The sequence below is a fragment of the Podarcis liolepis genome, assembly GCF_965112155.1.
Source record: "Podarcis liolepis genome assembly, chromosome: 7".
Taxonomy (NCBI): domain Eukaryota; kingdom Metazoa; phylum Chordata; class Lepidosauria; order Squamata; family Lacertidae; genus Podarcis; species Podarcis liolepis.
The window spans coordinates 1,949,303-1,966,378 of record NC_139561.1 but is presented as its reverse complement, the minus strand read 5'-3'; the positions used below and the strand labels follow the sequence as shown (position 1 = coordinate 1,966,378).

At 47.1% G+C, this 17,076-nt stretch overlaps 2 protein-coding genes across 2 annotated transcripts in view; one reads left to right on the top strand and one right to left on the bottom strand.

The window, feature by feature from the left end:
• Positions 1-17,076, top strand: part of LOC310711924 (E3 ubiquitin-protein ligase MARCHF5-like) — a 50,910-nt gene that overhangs the window by 14,820 nt on the left and 19,014 nt on the right. The window contains exon 2 of the mRNA XM_083514419.1: positions 9,927-10,005. Within this exon, the coding sequence (XP_083370545.1) occupies positions 9,980-10,005 (26 nt within the window). The 5' untranslated portion in view covers positions 9,927-9,979. The remainder of the gene's footprint in view (positions 1-9,926; positions 10,006-17,076) is intronic.
• Positions 1,388-8,671, bottom strand: LOC310711977 (basement membrane-specific heparan sulfate proteoglycan core protein-like). Its single transcript, XM_083514517.1, has 4 exons — positions 8,563-8,671; positions 7,787-7,870; positions 6,697-6,800; positions 1,388-3,512 (listed from the first exon to the last, which is right to left on the bottom strand). Exons 3-4 carry the CDS (start codon positions 6,758-6,760, stop codon positions 3,340-3,342), a joined length of 237 nt encoding a protein of 78 aa, XP_083370643.1. The 5' UTR covers positions 6,761-6,800; positions 7,787-7,870; positions 8,563-8,671; the 3' UTR covers positions 1,388-3,339.

The following is a 17,076-nucleotide window of genomic DNA, read 5'->3' as shown; positions in this document are numbered from 1 at the left end:
GGGAAGGAAAGCCCATGTTCATCTAGCTGACTCCCCACTGTAAGAAAAGGAAAAGACCCGAGTTGTGGGATCAAGTCAAAGGAGACCCACAGATGTTCCCTCTTGTTTTATATCGAGGCACCAAGTCAGGCACCTGTTCCACTGATGGTATCAGGAGACTGGGAATGACAAGCTTTGAAATGTGGGTATTTTAGATTGTCAACCTTTTTGAGTCCATGTCTCCCTTGACCAACTACATCCTTTCTGTGGCACCTCTTGTGGGGCTCAGGAGCCCTTGCTTGCAGAGCTGGCAGCCTCTCACCCTTTTTCAAACACCCTCCCTTGTGGAGTGTTCCCTCAGCCTCCTCTCCTATTTCCTTGGGAGTCCTCTGGGCAGCAGCTGCCGCCATCCCTGGTCTCTGAGCTGCCCCCTGCCCCAAAGAGAGGTGCTTCCCAAAGGTACCATTTGCCTGGGGAGCTTATAGCCAGGGCTGCTGCAATAATTAGCCGCACAAGCCTTTGGGAGGCAGAGACACAAGAGGGCATTAGAGGAGGGAGGGACAGAGGCCAGTGTTGCCCTGGCACCCCGACCATCATTCAAGGCACCCCAGGGTGACATGGCACACCGGTTGAAACCCACTGTTTTAAAACATAGGACTGTTCTTCATCTGTTCCCAGCACAGTCATAAGGAAAGGCAGAAAACACTGGGGAAATTACTGAAATGGAGGGGATTTTTTTACTTCTTTTGGGACGTGCAGCTGATCTACCACACTTGGTATGTACAAAATCAACCCAGAGACCAGTATGGAATTTCTCTGCCCTCCTGTGTTGTTTTCAGTTCCCATTGGTCAAGCTGTTGCAATGCTGTCCAAGGCAAAAGATAAAAGACCCCTGGATGATTAAGTCCAGTCAAAGGCAACTTTGGGGTTGCGGCAAGGAAGCCCGCGTTTGTCCACAGACAGCTTTCCAGGTCATGTGGGCAGCATGACTAAACCGCTTCTGGTGCAATGGGATACCGTGACAGAAACCAGAGTGCACGGAAATGCCGTTTATCTTCCCACCGCAGCGGTACCTATTTATCTACTTGCACTGGCGTGCTTTCGAACTGCTAGGTTGGGAGGAGCTGGGACAGAGCAATGGGAGCTCACCCTGTTGCGGGGATTTGAACCGCTGACCTTCTGATTGTCAAGCCCAAGAGGCTCAGTGATTTTGCCCACAGCGCCACCCGTTAAAGCACACAACTGTCCCACAAAGAATCCCAAAAACTGTTGTTTGCCTCTCCCAGAGCTAGTCCCCAGCACCCTTAACAAGCTAGTTCCCAAGATTTGTGTGTGCATGTGTGCTTTAAATGTGCGGCATGCACACAACCTCAGGTAAGACAGGGAGCCACAGACTTGACACACGGACTTTGGGGTTCAGCACCATTTATTTAAGAAAGAAAGAAAGAAAGAAAAAGAACAAATGGGGGTGGCAGGCAGGGTAAGCAAAAGGCAGGAACAGGTTCTGGAGCGACACAAGCATCATGGTGCCTCCCAGGCAGTAGAATTCTGGTTCTGGAAGGAAGCGGGCAAGGCAGAGTGAACACTGGTGGCAAAGGCTCACACGGGGCAAGCCAGAGCCAGCCACACCATTAAGGGAATGTGGGAGGCTGGCTGGAGCACAATCCTGTGAGGCCCAAGCTCAAAAGATAAGCCCCCTAGTGCCTGCTTGGCACCAGCACTGTCTGCAGGGGCAACACCCAGGGCTGTTTGAAGAGGGAAGGAAAGGCAGTATAGTTAGCTGAAGATCAGCTCCAAAGTCTGCCCTCTTCAGTGTCTCGGGGCTGAGAGGAGAAGGCAGCAGTCAAAACCCCTTTCCCCAGCTGCAATGGGCTCCTTCTGCCTCTCATCCCCCCACAAAGCATCTTACCGCCCTCCTGGGAACGCTGGACGGGAAACTCCTGCCCTCCAGTGCTTGTGGCACTGGGAGGCTGGCAGGAGCTGCTGTGTGGGGTGCCCATCGCAGCTCTCCTGCACACGTTGCAACACTCTTGTCCCCACCCCTGCCCACGGAAAGGGTCCTCTGAAATGCTGATGAGAGACCTGCCTGCCTGCTTCCCAGGCAGCAGATGAGGCTGCAACAGCTCCTTAACTGGCCCTGCCAGGCCCCGGGGTGTCTGCAGCTCTGGGGGACTGTACACTGCAAAACAAGGTGTGGATCTATGGGAGACCCCCCGCAGACTAATAAGGCACTGATGGCTTGGGAGGGGCAAATCCCATTTCTGCCCTTTGGCGCTTAAGGCATGGGAACCATTGCCCGCTTTTTGGTGTTGGGCTCTCGGCTGCTTTCCGCGCCAGCCAGCCAGCACTGGGGAACTCCGTATGGCTTTGCATGTGTCACTGAGGACCAGGTGGAGAGGATGCTCTGAGGCGCCGCAGCCCTTCCTGGCTGGAACTTGTTCCAGCACTTCTCGGGCAGGCGCCATTGCCACTAAAAGAGAACCAGCGAGGCATTCATGGTGAGTTCCAGCACCTCTTTTTCTAGAAAAATAACACTGGCCACAGCCTAGCCAGGATGAGTGAGGGGCGGGAGCAAACTCAATTGTGCCAGGCGGGCAGTGCCACGTGGGGCACCGCAACAAAACGCAGGAAGCTCAAACTTGTCCAAGTTGAAAAGCTTGGCTCATGCTGGAGGACGAGGGCAAATGACCTCCCTCCCTCCTCGGTGCTCCTGCGAACTCTGCCCTGGCTGGAGTGCTGGATGCTGCTACGGCGTTGGGCGTGGGGCACCACGATACAGAGACCCACCCACCCCACCCACAAGCAAGACAGGAGGGGAAGGGCAAGACAGAACAGTATCTTTGGTCACAACCTGCCTGGCCCAGCCCAGCAGCAGAAGCAAGAGAAGTCACGTGGGCACCCTGTTGCCCACCCCTCGGCTTCAGAGCAGCCTCTTCAGGGCAAGGCCCTGTCTGAGATGCTCTTCCCTGGAAAACCTCGGGCACAGCTCTGTCCAAGGGCCTCTCACGAATGCCACTCTCCAGTCCTTTAAGTGTCTACCGTGCCCTCTCTCTCTCTGTCCTTCCACGTGAGGGCTGGGGAAGGTGGTGGGACGACGACAGGCCCTACGTGGCTCCCATCGGTCTGTCACTTCCACACAAAAAAACACCCTTAAACCAACTCCCTCCCACGTCTCCCCACCCCACCCCCATTTTCTTTTGGTAGCAGCAAAGCACCATTTTTGTGAGTGTGTGTTTCTCTTTTTTAAAAAAATTCATAATAATAATATAATAATAATAATAATAACAATAGATGTCTCTCAATTGGCCTGATGACAAAAAAATCAAACAGCGAAGAGTGTGGTTAAGAGGCAAGCCCGGCCTATGAGGAGCACTCCTGGATGTGGAGACCGGCTTCCGAGTGATGGTGCAGGCCAATGGGCTGCTGAGGCTGCTGGCCGGGCCGCTTGTTGATCAGCACCACGTTCTTGATGCAGCCCGTGATCCCCGAGATGTACTTTCCCACGGTCAGGGTTTGGATGTCAGGTGCTCCGCCTGCGCAGAGGGAAAGGAAGAGCCGTCCGTCAGCAAGTGTGTTCCCTGAAGGGGAGAGGCTGTTGTCCTCTTTCTCCTCCTCAAGTCACTGGGAGGATTCGGGAGGCTGGCAGGGACCGCAGCCTCCATCCCAACATTTTGATTTCCAGCATCATCACCGATGCTCCCTCATTTGGGCCGTGGGATTCAATTGCACAGCATCCTTCAGAGAGGCGGGTAGACTTTTCAAGGTTCTCCTGCTGCTATCCATTCGTTCACAACTCGGGCCCACAAGTCACTTGCTACTGTCGCTGCCATGTGGACCACGTTTTTAAAATGAAATTCATGCAAGCTGCTTTCTATGTTTTCTTAAGGGAAAATGTAGAAACACGATTAGGGAAATACATTAAAATCCTTTTGTTGTGTTTCTCCTGGGTTTTTTTTGTAGGCGTTCTATATGTATATGTATATATATATATATATATATATATATATATGCAGGTTTTGGTGTCTTCGGGGGTCTTCCCGTGTAAGAGTTGGGGTGTCTAGGCGACGTTTCGACGAGGTCTCACTCGTCATCTTCAGGCTGGTGCTTTCGGCTTCTTGTTACTGGAACAGAGCAGGATCTCAGTGTTTGAGTTCCTATAAATACTGTTGAGGGGGTGTGGTGTATAGCCTCCAACGTTCTGGGCAGAGAGGAAGTTCCCAGGTTAGTGTGCCTTTTCTTCTTTTGTTCCTTAATTACTTGAGGGATATCTTGAGTGATTTCTTGAGTGATATTCTGAGTACCACTTAGGTGGGTCATTAGGTGTGGATTAGTTGCTAAAGCTTTCGTGTCTTGACCTCTTGAGCTTGTGAAGAGTTTTTCTGAGAAGATGGTTGTACTGCACTTAGTTGTGCTCTGGCTTGGCTTCGTGTATAGGGGCGAGCTGTGGTTTTGTGCCCTGTGCCAGCCAGATCTGTGTAGGGATTGCAGGGGGGTGCAGCATCCGGAGGTGCCACTATGGTTTGGCTACTGGATGGTGTCTGTAATTTATCTGTGGAGAGGGTCTGGGTTTGGGTCTGGTGTGGTTGATTGGTGATGGCGTTCTGTGTGCCTCTGGTTCTGGTGTCGGTTTTTGTGGGGAGGGCTAATTTCCAGATGTCTGGCAGGCGGGACGTGTCGTCACGCTTGTTCATGTTGTGAGGGTGTTTCTCTATCTCGATGGCTTCCATGATTATTCTCTTGTGGTGATGTTCCATGTTAAAGAGCAATTTGGAATCTGCAAAATTAATTTCGTGTCCTGTTTCTTTCATGTGTTGGAAAAGAGAGGAAGTTTTTTCTTCTTTTTTGACGGCATTCTTGTGTTCTGCGATACGTGCATTTATTCGTCTGTTTGTTTGTCCAATGTACGTGGCTGGGCAGACTTTGCAGGGTATTTCATAGACCCCTTGGTTTTCCAACTGGATTTTATCTTTGGGGTTTCTGAGGATATTGGCTATTTTTTGGTTGGTGCAAAAGGCTGTTTTGATATTGTGTTTATGGAGGATTTTGCTAATTTTATCTGTAGTGCCCTTGATATAAGGAAGGAGGGCCATGCCATTGTTTTCTTCTGTGTCTTGGTTTTTGGGGGGTGTTTCTTTTTGGATTAGCTTCGTAACCCTGTTTTGCTAGACCTCGTCGAAACGTCGCCTAGACACCCCAACTCTTACACGGGAAGACCCCCGAAGACACCAAAACCTGCATTCCTGTACCCGTGAAAATCTACGAAAGCATATATATATATATACTTTTCAGATTTAGATATTTCACTGATTTTGCAATCATTTTAACATTTCAAAACTTGACTTCCTACCCCGTTTCTGCAGTTCCTTAAATTTATTTTTAGTATCTTCTGCATATCCAAATTACTATATTGGCTTGAATATAAGCCTCACTTTCCCCCCCAAATTCCGACCATGAAAAGTTAAAGTGCGGCTTGAATTCGTGACCTTACGGAAATTGGCTTTTACGATAACGCTGCTGAAACAGACATATGGTAAAATGGAACAGGTGTGGCTGCCTGCAGAATTTTAATGGAGCGGCCTATATTTGGGTATTGTATTTTTTTCTTTCTCCTCCTTGAATTTTAAAGGTGTGGTTTATATTTGGGTGCGGCTTATATTTGGGCCAATACGGTAACTTAATTTGCACATTTATTTATCTTCTTTAAATATATACTCTTATGAAACTGCAGGTTATTACAATAATCCCGCCAATGTTCTTATCTGTTTACGATTTATCTGTAAATATTCAATAAATCATTTGTAGGAGGCGTTCCTGAAGAAGCATTGCTTAGCAAATCGATAATGCCCACCCGGGTACATCCTGTAGGCATGGGTGGCCCTGAGACACTGACACAGTCCAGACTGAAGTGTAAAGCTTTGAGGATGAGGGTCCTTTGAACAGCCTTCCCAAATTCAGGAGGGCTGATGCCACAAAGTTGTCGTGCGGCACCTGTGAATTTTACACCATTTGCATGGAAAGGCTCTAGAAGTCAGGCAGCAACCAGTGTGGCAATCAACATTGAAAGGAAACATGAAAAGCGATGCCCTCCTGCATGGATGGCACATCCTGTTCTGTTGCCTTAGGCGAAGTGGGAAGGTGCTTCCGCACGGCTGGCGCCCGGACCTGGGTTCTGCGGCAGCACCTGCAAAGTGGTGGTGCCAACAGTGGGTTCTAGCAAGATCTTCTGAGATCTTGGCAAGATCTTGCCAGAAGCTGCTGCCACCGTGGCCATCACCACTCAGCAGAGCATGAAGTCACGAGTTCGAGTCTTACATTGAGGCAAACGGGTCCTGCACTGTATGGGGTTGGACTAGATCAGCCTTTCTCCACCTGTGGGTCCCCAGATGCTGTTGAACTACAACTCCCATCACCCCTAGCTAGCAAGGCCAGAGCTCAGGGATGATGGGAGTTGTAGTCCAACAACATCTGGGGACCCACTGGTTGAGAACCGCTGGACTAGATGTTCCGTGTGGTCCCTTCCAACTCTACAATTCTATGATTCTCTGGCCTGTTCCCACCTCATGGCTGTACCCCCGAGGGAAACATAACAGAAGAAGAAGAAGAAGAAGAAAACCTACTCCGTTGATGAGGGCTGCCGAAAACTAAACGAAAAGGGGAGGTGTGAATCCCTCATGAGCCCTGAAAGTGGTGCGGCTTTGTTGAGATGAAGGCGCTTACCTATATAGATTCGACCTTTGGTATTCACCATGACGTTCTTGCCAGGAGATTCCCCAGCTACCATCTCCTTGCCGTCGACTTGAAGGAAGCCTCTTTTCCCTTCCCTGGGGGAGGAACAGGAAAGTGTGTCAGAAGGACGAAGGTGTTTTTGAGTGAGGTTGGTTGGATTGGAAAGGATGAGCATGGATAAGGAAGTGCTTGTCATCTGCCCGTGAGAACAGAATTGGAAATGTGGTCCAAGGATATTCCACAGGGGAATCCTCACGTGGATCAAAATAATAATAATAATAATAATAATAATAATAATAATAATAATAATAATTTATTTATACCCCACCCTCCCCCGCCTGAGCCAGGCTCAGGGCGGCTAACACCAGTAAAATTACAATAAAAACATAATGCGGGGGGGGGGCAAGTTAAAATACAGGTTAAAATGCAATTTAAAATGCAGCCTCATTTTAAAAATATCCCATGGATCAAAACCATAAGGGGAGGGAAACATAAGGGTCAGACTGAGTCCAAACCAAAGGCCAGCTGGAACAGCTCTGTCTTGCATGCCCTGCGGAAAGATGTTAAGTCCCACAAGGCCCTAGTCTCTTGTGGCAGAGCGTTCCACCAGATTGGGGCCACAGCCGAGAAAGCCCTGGCTCTGGTTGAGGCCAGCCTAACCTCTCTGTGGCCTGGGACCTTCAAGATGTTTTTATTTGAAGACCGTAAGGTCCTCCGTGGGACATACCAGGGGAGGCGGTCCTGTAGGTATGTGGGTCCTAGGCCGTGTAGGGCTTTAAAGGTCAAAACCAGCACCTTAAACCTGACCCAGTACTCCACCGGGAGCCAGTGCAGTTGGTAAAGCACTGGATAAATGTGATCCCGCGGCAAGGACCCCGTAAGGAGCCTCGCCACGACATTCTGCACCCACTGGAGTTTCTGGGTCAGCTTCAAGGGCAGCATCCCCAGCCCCAGAAGCACACAAATTGCTCCTCAACCCGCCTTGTTCCGGGAACAGGGCCTATGCCTTTCTCCACCCCCTAACACTTGGGCTTGTCAAACTAGGGGTGTCCCAAGCCACATCTCTCCACACTCGTCTCACCAGATGGCTGTCACTCTGTGCCATTCTCCATCATCAACTGGGTCTTCGGACAGGATGTTCACTTCTCCGCTTCCTAGCTGGTAACTGAAGGAAACACATGGCCAGTGTCAAAGAAGAAGAAGAGGAGGTTAAGGGGTGATATGATAGCCATGTTCCAATATATAAAAGGATGTCACATAGAGGAGGGAGAAAGGTTGTTTTCTGCTGCTCCAGAGAAGCGGACACGGAGCAATGGATCCAAATTACAAGAAAGAAGATTCCACCTAAACATTAGGAAGAACTTCCTGACAGTAAGAGCTGTTTGACAGTGGAATTTGCTGCCAAGGAGTGTGGTGGAGTCTCCTACTTTGGAGGTCTTTAAGCAGAGGCTTGACAACCATATGTCAGGAGTGCTCTGATGGTGTTTCCTGCTTGGCAGGGGGTTGGACTCGATGGCCCTTGTGGTCTCTTCCAACTCTTTGATTCTATGATTCTAAGAAGAGTTTGGATTTGATATCCCTCTTTATCACTACCCGAAGGAGTCTCAAAGCGGCTAACATTCTCCTTTCCCTTCCTCCCCCACAACAAACACTCTGTGAGGTGAGTGGGGCTGAGAGACTTCAAAGAAGTGTGACTGGCCCAAGGTCACCCAGCAGCTGCATGTGGAGGAGCGGAGACGTGAACCCAGTTGCCCAGATTATGAGACTACCGCTCTTAACCACTACACCACACTGGCCACCCCGGAGCCTCAATGCAGAGCGACCAATAGCGTGCACTCTTATGCGGCCTTCCCTCACCTGAACACCAGGTGCCCGTCCTTCAGCCCGAGGCTGATGAAGTCCTTCGCTTTGGCGCTCGCTCCTTTCTCCTGTGACAGAAACCAGAGCGTTGTTTCTCACCTTCTCCTTTCCTTAGGAGAGGGCACCCCTAGGCATCAGTGGGGGGTCATGCCATAGAGGGAGAGAAGCCCATGAAGGAACTGGTACTGCTTCTCAGGTGCCACATGTTACTTTGTAGGAAATCCCGTCTTTGAGTGTGGCAGCACCGACACTTTGCAACCCCCTGCCTACTGACATCAGTTGGGTGCCTTCACTGTACTCTATTTGGCGCCTGCTAAAAGCATTTTTAAAAAGGCAATTGCTTATCCAGACATGTAAAAATGCTGACAGGTGTTTTTAGCTTATGATTGATTTTAGTTAGGCTTAATAAGAGCCATTCAACAGTGGAACAGTCCCTTGGTAGGTGGTGGACTCTCCTTCATCAGAGGTTTTTAAACTGATGTTGGATGGCCATCTTTTGGGGATTCCTGAGCTGTGATTCCTGTCTTGTAGGGGGTCAGGCTGGATGACCCTTTGGGATCCTTTACAACTCTACAATTCGATGATGATGATGATGATAAGTCTCTGCACTGCATAGTGAGGGGGTCTTATAATCACAGATTCATAGAACTGTGAAGTAGGAAGGGACCCCAAGAATCATCTAATTCAACCCCCCCCCCCCAGCAATGCAGGAATCTGGACCACCTCCTGCTGGGACAGAATGCTCTCACCCCCATGGGGGCCAGTCTCTTGCCTACTACTACTAATTTATTTATACCTTGCCCATTTGGCTGGGTTTCCCCAGCCACTCTGGGCGGCTCCCAACAAATTATTAAAAACACAATAAAACATCAAACATTAAAAACTTCCCTAAACAGGGCTGCCTTCAGATCTCTTATAAAATACCAGGCTTACCAGGTTGGGATAGCTGGGATAGCAGGCTTGTTGGGTATTGAATGTCTTATGTAGATTTTTCAATTTCGTTGTTCTGTATGGGACAATGGCAACAAAGATTATCGTATCGTATCATAATAAGTGCCTTCAGCTTGATCTGACCAGTGGCCCATCGAATCCAGCGTCCTGGCAGGGACGCCAGGCAGGGCACGAGTGCAACTCTAAAGTTGCTGTTCACCATCAGAGGTAGACTGCTCCTGGGCAAGGAGGTTCTGCTATTACAACGGGTGTCCCTAAGGAGAGCTTTGGTGGATTGGACCGAACGGCCATCTCATCCAGCATTCTGTTCTCCCAGTGACCAACCAGATGGCTGTGGGGAAACTGGCTAGCGCAGCAGAGCTGTGCACAGTCTCTCATCGCTTGGTCTCTTTTTTCTCTCTTGGTTGCAGCCTCCCGGACTCACCAGAGACGATCGAGCTGGAAGTGCGCACCAACTCAGCAAATGGGCTTCTCCTCTGGCAGGGCGTGGTGAGTGAATGCGACAGAGCAGGGGTCCGTCACCTCAGTGTGGCCTACGCTGGCTGGCTGTGGCCCCTCCAGGGTTTCAGACTGGTTTTGGGGGGGAGGGGATCCTTACTTGGAGATGCTATGGGGAAATTGAACCGGGGGCCTTCTCTCTGCCTATCCCAGAGGCTGGAGGTAGAAACAGGAGATGTAAAGCTTTGGGTGAGGAGTGAAGGGCGAGGGGGCAGTTGGATCCTGGCAAAATTGAGCAGGGGGATGAAAATGCCAGCAGCCCGTGACGCCAAAGTGTTGGTGAGGCCTCTTCACTGATCACAAGTAAATAAAGGGCCGTCTTTGTGCCAGGCCTCACAAGTCAGTGCCATCTTGATCATTGACGCTGCAAAGATCAGCAGGAGTGCAGGGACAGCCTCTGCTTCACCTGGGATGCGGGTGGCGCTGTGGTCTAAACCACTGAGCCTCTTGGGCTTGCCGATCGGAAGGTCAGCGGTTCGAATCCCCGCGACAGGGTGAGTTCCCGTTGCTCTGTCCCAGCTCCTGCACACTCAAAAGCACACTGGCGCAAGTAGATAAATAGGTACCACTGCGGTGGGAAGGCAAATGGCGTTTCTGTATGATACGATCTGAGGAGGCCAAGATGGTGACGGAGGTAGCAGCCTAATTAGAGCCTCCGATTTTAACTAAGCGTTTTTATTAGTTTTAGCCTCTTCAAGACCCCAAAACTGCACCTTAAGGACCTTAAAGACTGTTGGCTGTCTGTCTTGTCACCTCGTTTTAATTAGTTTATTCTTTTATTCTTTTATTGTTTTATCGTTGCACTGTTTACTGATACTGCCACACTGACTTACAACCTTGGAGCTCCCGGACGACGGACTGGCTTGAAATACAACCAAAGAAGCAGAGGAAACCGCTGAACTCCATTGAGCCTAACCTCGATAAGATAAGTCCAAGAACTCCCCCATGAATACCCTCCCGCCCCAAGTTAAGGCTTAAAGAGGGAAAGGTAGGGAGGCTCCCTGACCCAACAGCCTGGACACCGGTTTTCCAAACTTTACCTCTACCTTTATTTCTACAATAAAGTGCCCAATAAGGGAAGCTCTCAACCTAGAGAATGGTGTTTACAAGACAGAGCTGTAAAGAGCTGGGAATCCCCCTCACCAAAGCGGCTGAACCCTCTACAAGAGGAAGGCAGGCGAAAATATCACAATACTTTAAACCAAAAACAGACAAAATAAATAATGCTGACAAACGACACCCCCACGAATGGTCCATAGACCGCACCAGGTACGGGGAGCTAATGGAAATAGACGAAGAAGGGGTGGGAGTCGATCTGGCAATGGAAATAAAACAAGTTGCCATAGAAGATGAAACCTCAGTGATTCAACCGGGGCTGGAGCAGGAACAAGAGTCACAAGAGGAAAACCCAGTAATTAAGACAGATGAGCCCTCCCAAAGACCTAGGCCCGGGGAGAAGATGGGGTTTCACATTGTGACGAATGAGGACCTGGAGGACACAAGAGCCCAATATCTGCCTCCGCTGGGGTTCTAGCAACAAGGTAAAATGTAAGATTGGATTAATAACAGATAAATTAACAGGATATGAATTTGCTGAATTAATTTGTAAAAGGGATACAAGAACGGGAGACATGAGGAAGTCGGGAAAATAAGTTAACTGAAGATGAGAAATTAAGAAAGAGGGAATTTTTGTTTCTTTTCATTATATGTGTTTTTTCTTTTTTCTTTTGTTGTGTTTAATGTTTGTATTTTTGTATTATGTAATTTGTATTTTGTGATTTTGTATTTTCTCTGTTTTTGTATTTTCTTGAATTTTCTTTTATTCTTAAAACTTAATAAAATATTTATTAAAAAAAGAGCCCAATATCTGGACTTGGAGTGCCTCCCTTACATACTAACAGGGCTATATAATGATCTGTTAAACGAACAGAAGTTGCAGATAGGCAGAGAATTGGGACACATCGAATACTTCCTCTCAGAATGCTTGGGCCTACTTACCACTCTGACTGAAATAACTAGGAGAATAGACAACTTGCATTCATATAAAATTCTCTCTAGCACACCAAACGATAACACCAGCAAGGAAAATAAAACCCGACATAATGTGGAAAAAAGGAAAACATCTAGGATCAAAGCAAACCAGAAGGGAAACTTAATTGACCCTAAGAAACCCCTCTTAAAGGGGAAGTGTCCTAGGAATAAAGAGAAGAAGCCCAAGAACGTAAAAATGGGAAGGAAGACAAAGCTCCCATCTCGAACAAAGAAAATGAACTTCACAAGACTATTTAAGCTATTAGAAAATTCAAATCCAACAAACCCAGCTAACCCAGTCCTGCCACCCCTTGATAACAGCCCAAGCCCAAATAAAAACCTCCATAAGGCTGGGCTTTTCAATTCAACAGAGCAACTAGCGCTCCCGAATGGAACCGCGGGAAAATCAAGAGAAAACCCGATACCTAAGCAAGAAACTACTCCTAAAACAACATACTCTCGCAGAAATCTAATTCTAAATAAACAAAAACTCATCATCCTACCTGTATATATGCACAAAGATCTCCTTTCTCCAGCACAACAGAGAATTTATATTCTCAAGAAAACTGAATTAGCCGTTAGAGGGTTCGTCCCAGCAGAAAACATCATTAATGTTAAATTTCTGCCATCAGACAAGGACCTAAACAGAGTTGTGGTAACATTCAGAGACTGGCACACAACCAAACTAGTTTCAGACAATAAGGACAAGCTACAAAGAGTTGGATTGCAGGTGACTCGCCTATTCGAAGTGTCCGGTACTCCCATTCCTCTCATCGAAACAATCAAGACTGATAAGATAAAAATAAAGCCGACAATGTCTATGACGGACGAGAACTGTAAGATGCTTCAACTAGAGGCAGACAAAGCCCCAAACCAGCTGGCTAAAAGACCAAAAACCCTACCCCCAAACCACGTACCAGATGAAAGCTCCAACATAGAGAAGGAAAACCGCTTTATAGCAACTATCGAACAAATACATAAAGCTCAGGACGCACTAATTGAAAGATTAGCATCCATAAGGAAAACTATTACACTCCTAGCCACACCCGTCACCAGGGAATTTAACACTGCAACCTATACCACAAAACCTTTATCCAACAGTGAGTGGATACTAAGGCTATTCCTATCGCCAGAGGAACTCGGACCTACGGAACCACCTATAACAAAGAAAACAATAACACATCAAGCTGAAATAGCGGTACCACCAGGCAAGAACGGTTCAATCTTTGTGGACAACCTAGGAGCCCTAGACACCATTCACACGGACTGAAATAAGGTCACGGGGAAAGAACGCCCCTCCGGGACACTAAAATATGTCCAAGTTCACGCCGTGCCAAACTGTCCCACTACACACCCCAAAACGGACATAATGAATGATAAATCCCAAATTGGCTATAAACCTAAGTTTGATTGTCCCTTGAGATGTCTGACAACCAAAAATCACAAGCTGACCACCTGTATGTGGAACATCGCAGGGTGGGGAGCTAAAAGCAAAGATCCCAATCTAATGGACTTCCTCACTAAATTTGACATCCTGTTCATCCAGGAAACCTGGTCGATAGACGAGCTCTACCTGGATAATTACCAATCGTGTATTAAAAGAGCAACACCTAGTCAAAGAGGGGGCAGACCCAAAGGAGGCTTAGCCTTACTGTTCTCAACGCAGATACAAGCTAATATTATCCAATTACCCTCCAATGATGAATGGTCTGTAGCAGCAGTTTTAGATTTCGGACAAAGCAAACTGCTATGCATAAGCTTATACTTACCTACATGTCGTCGGCAGGCACAAGTAGAACAACTATGGAAAGAAGTGGAAGCCCACGTGGTGCAATGGAGGAGACAACACCCGTCAGCCATGATATTACTAGCTGGTGACCTAAACGCAAGAGTGGGCCCTAACGACAACGCCCTATATGCACATTTTCACCAATGGCCTCCAGAAATGGAAACTATCCCACCCCTAATGATAAGATCATCCTACGGTAAGACATGCAACATTGGAGGACTACATTTAGCACACATGACCTACAGACAGAATCTACACTTACTGAATGGGGCTGTAAAAGGAGACTATCCTGGTCAATACACATATTGGTCAGGACACAGACTGTCAACGATAGATTATTGCATTGTTTCCCAGGACCTGATTCCTAGGATATCAAAATTCACCATTACAGCAAGAGCTGAAAGTGATCATCTACCTTTATCCCTCGTGTGTGATTTACCCTTCGATCTGCCCAAACCACAACACAGATATCAACCAGATCTAACACCCGGAACAGGCCTCAAGAAAATCAGATGGAACGGACAAGTGAGCGAGCGGATATCTAACTGGTATAAAACTGAGGAGAGCTACCGTCTCACAAAAGCAATTATGGAAGGGTGCTTAGAAATAGAGGAGAGTGCCCCGAACATGATGACAACATATGAAATGCTTATACAAAAAATTCAAGAGTTTGTTGTAAAACCGAATTCCAAGTCTCCCCACCGTCGGAAAACTTCCAGGGAGTGGTTCGATCATGAGTGTATTACCTCCAAAAAATCATTGATCCACTCTTTCATCTGCCATAAGGATAATCCAACAGAGGATAACAGACAAAAGATGCTTGAAGCCAAAAGAAGTTACAAAAAACTTCTGACACAAAAGAAAAGATACGCAATGAAGTTATTATGGCAGCAACTGATAGAGGCCTCCAAATCAAGTAACCCATCATTATTCTGGAGAATCGTAGCTGTACAGCCGGATAGGGGCCTATCACAACTATCCTGCTGCATATCAATGAAAGCCTGGGAAACGCACTTCCATAATCTTTACGAGAAATCCAGCGATGAGTCCTATGCATTAGATATACCGGATGATCAGATACAGCCATGGCCAGCAGTCTCATTAACAGAGACCCATCTGCTGATTGACCAACTAAAGAATGGGAAAGCCCCCGGAATTGACTGTGTACCAGCGGAACTATTTAAAACCAATGCGAACTGGTGGGCCCCCTTGCTAGCCTCTCTGTTCACAAATATAGATAGAACCGCACAGATCCCACATGACTGGGGGACTTCCATCGTTATTCCCATTTACAAGAAAGGCTCGAGGGACGATCCCTCCAATTATAGACCTATAAGCCTCCTGAATATAATAAGTAAATTATACGCTAAACACCTCAGCGAGAAACTGTGCGAATGGATAGAAAGAGCGAAGATTCTTGATGATGCACAGGCAGGATTTAGACAAGGGAGATCCACAATGGATCACTGCCTGATCTTACAGCACCTAGCTGAGAAATACACGTCGCACCACAATCACCACCTATTCGCAGCATTTGTAGATTTTAAAGCAGCCTTTGACTCCATCCCAAGAACTCGACTCTGGGACAAACTCAACAAATCATCCATAGACCGACGTCTGCTGCTACTAATATACAAACTGTACAACAACACACGACTTCATATAAGATGCAGCCAAGAAGGTCAACTCTCTAATTTCATTAGAACAACAAAGGGAGTTAAACAAGGATGCATTTTGGCCCCCTTTTTGTTCAACATCTATATAAACTCCCTAATAGACCACCTACAAGGAGCGGATACACACGCCCCAAAATTAGCAGACAAAAAACTGCCTATCCTACTCTATGCAGACGATGCGGTTATATTGTCCCAGACTCAGATGGGCCTCAAAAAAGCTCTTAACAGCTTATCCCAATATTGTAGAGAAGAGAAACTAGCAGTGAACTACCAAAAAACAAAAATCATGGTTTTCTCTAACAAAAGGAAAATATACAGATGGAATTTAGACAATCAGGAGATTGAACAAGTGACATGCTTTAAATATCTAGGAGTGATAGTCCAAGCATCAAGGAAGAAGACTGCCCACATAAACTACAGCTCCTTTACAGCCCAAAAAAGTACAACGGCAATCCTAAGATTCCATCGTACAACGGGAGGAAATTTCATTCCTGCTACAATTAAACTATTCGTTGCAAAACCAACAGCACAAATCCTATACGGCGCACCACTCGTCTCCCTCTCTAATCTAGACCCATATGAGAAGATACAATCAGGTTTCCTTAGATCACTCCTGCAAACACCTAAATGCGTCCCAAACGCCGCCCTACGACTGGAAGCGGGCTTATACAGCATTAAAGCCAAAGTATGGATAAGAACCTTATGCACTTGGCTAAGACTTAACAACTCACCGGTCGGACTACTTTCCCTGATGCTTCTTGACAAATTCCAATCTAGCTGGTTGAAGGGCATTCTCAGAAAACTGGCCACATATGGTCTCTCCCCCAGAGTATTTATTAAGTTTAGAAGGGGGAAGGGCCAAGAACATAATCAAAGAAAGACTCAGGGACATTGAAACCCAAAATGACTTTAACCAACTTCCGATAACTTATAAACTTCTATACAATTCCCAGAGGCCCCATCTAGCAAACTATCTCAAAGTTCTAGACAACGCTAAACACTGATGAGCATTTTCCAGGGCCCGCTTTAACACTCTCCCTTCAGCTCTTCTAGAGGGAAGATACAATAAAATACCAATCGAACAAAGATTATGTCCCTGTAACAGCAATGAAATCGAAACCATTGGGCATGTCATCTTATACTGCCCATTATTTCGAGACTCAAGAAAAGAGCTGATCGAACCGATTCTGAGGAAAATACCTCGTAGTACAGACGACACCTATATCAGACACCTCTTAGCTGACAAAGAGCCCGAAATTAACAGGTCCGTGGCAAAGTACTGTTACATTGCAACAAGAATAAGACGAGCAATGATGTCTACAAAGGAGTTCAAACTGTAAACATCGAAAGAACGATAATAAACAGTAGCGACTCCTGAACTGAATTTTAAAAACTTAAAACTCGAAACCTGGTCATAAATATAAGCACCAATTCTGAGAATTGGCCATATTTTTACTGCTACTTGTAGCACAATACTACTCTTAATGTCATATTTTATAAATTGCTTCCTGGTCACTGACCGTATTAAAGATATTTGATTTGATTTGATTTGTCTGTATGGACCAG

Coding starts and splice junctions, on each gene's coding strand:
- LOC310711977 (XM_083514517.1), bottom strand. CDS start 6,760: ATGGTAGCTGGGGAATCTCCTGGCAAGAACGTCATGGTGAATACCAAA. Junction 3,513..6,696: donor CAAAGGTCGAATCTATATAG/GTAAGCGCCTTC, acceptor CCCTCTGCGCAG/GCGGAGCACCTGACATCCAA.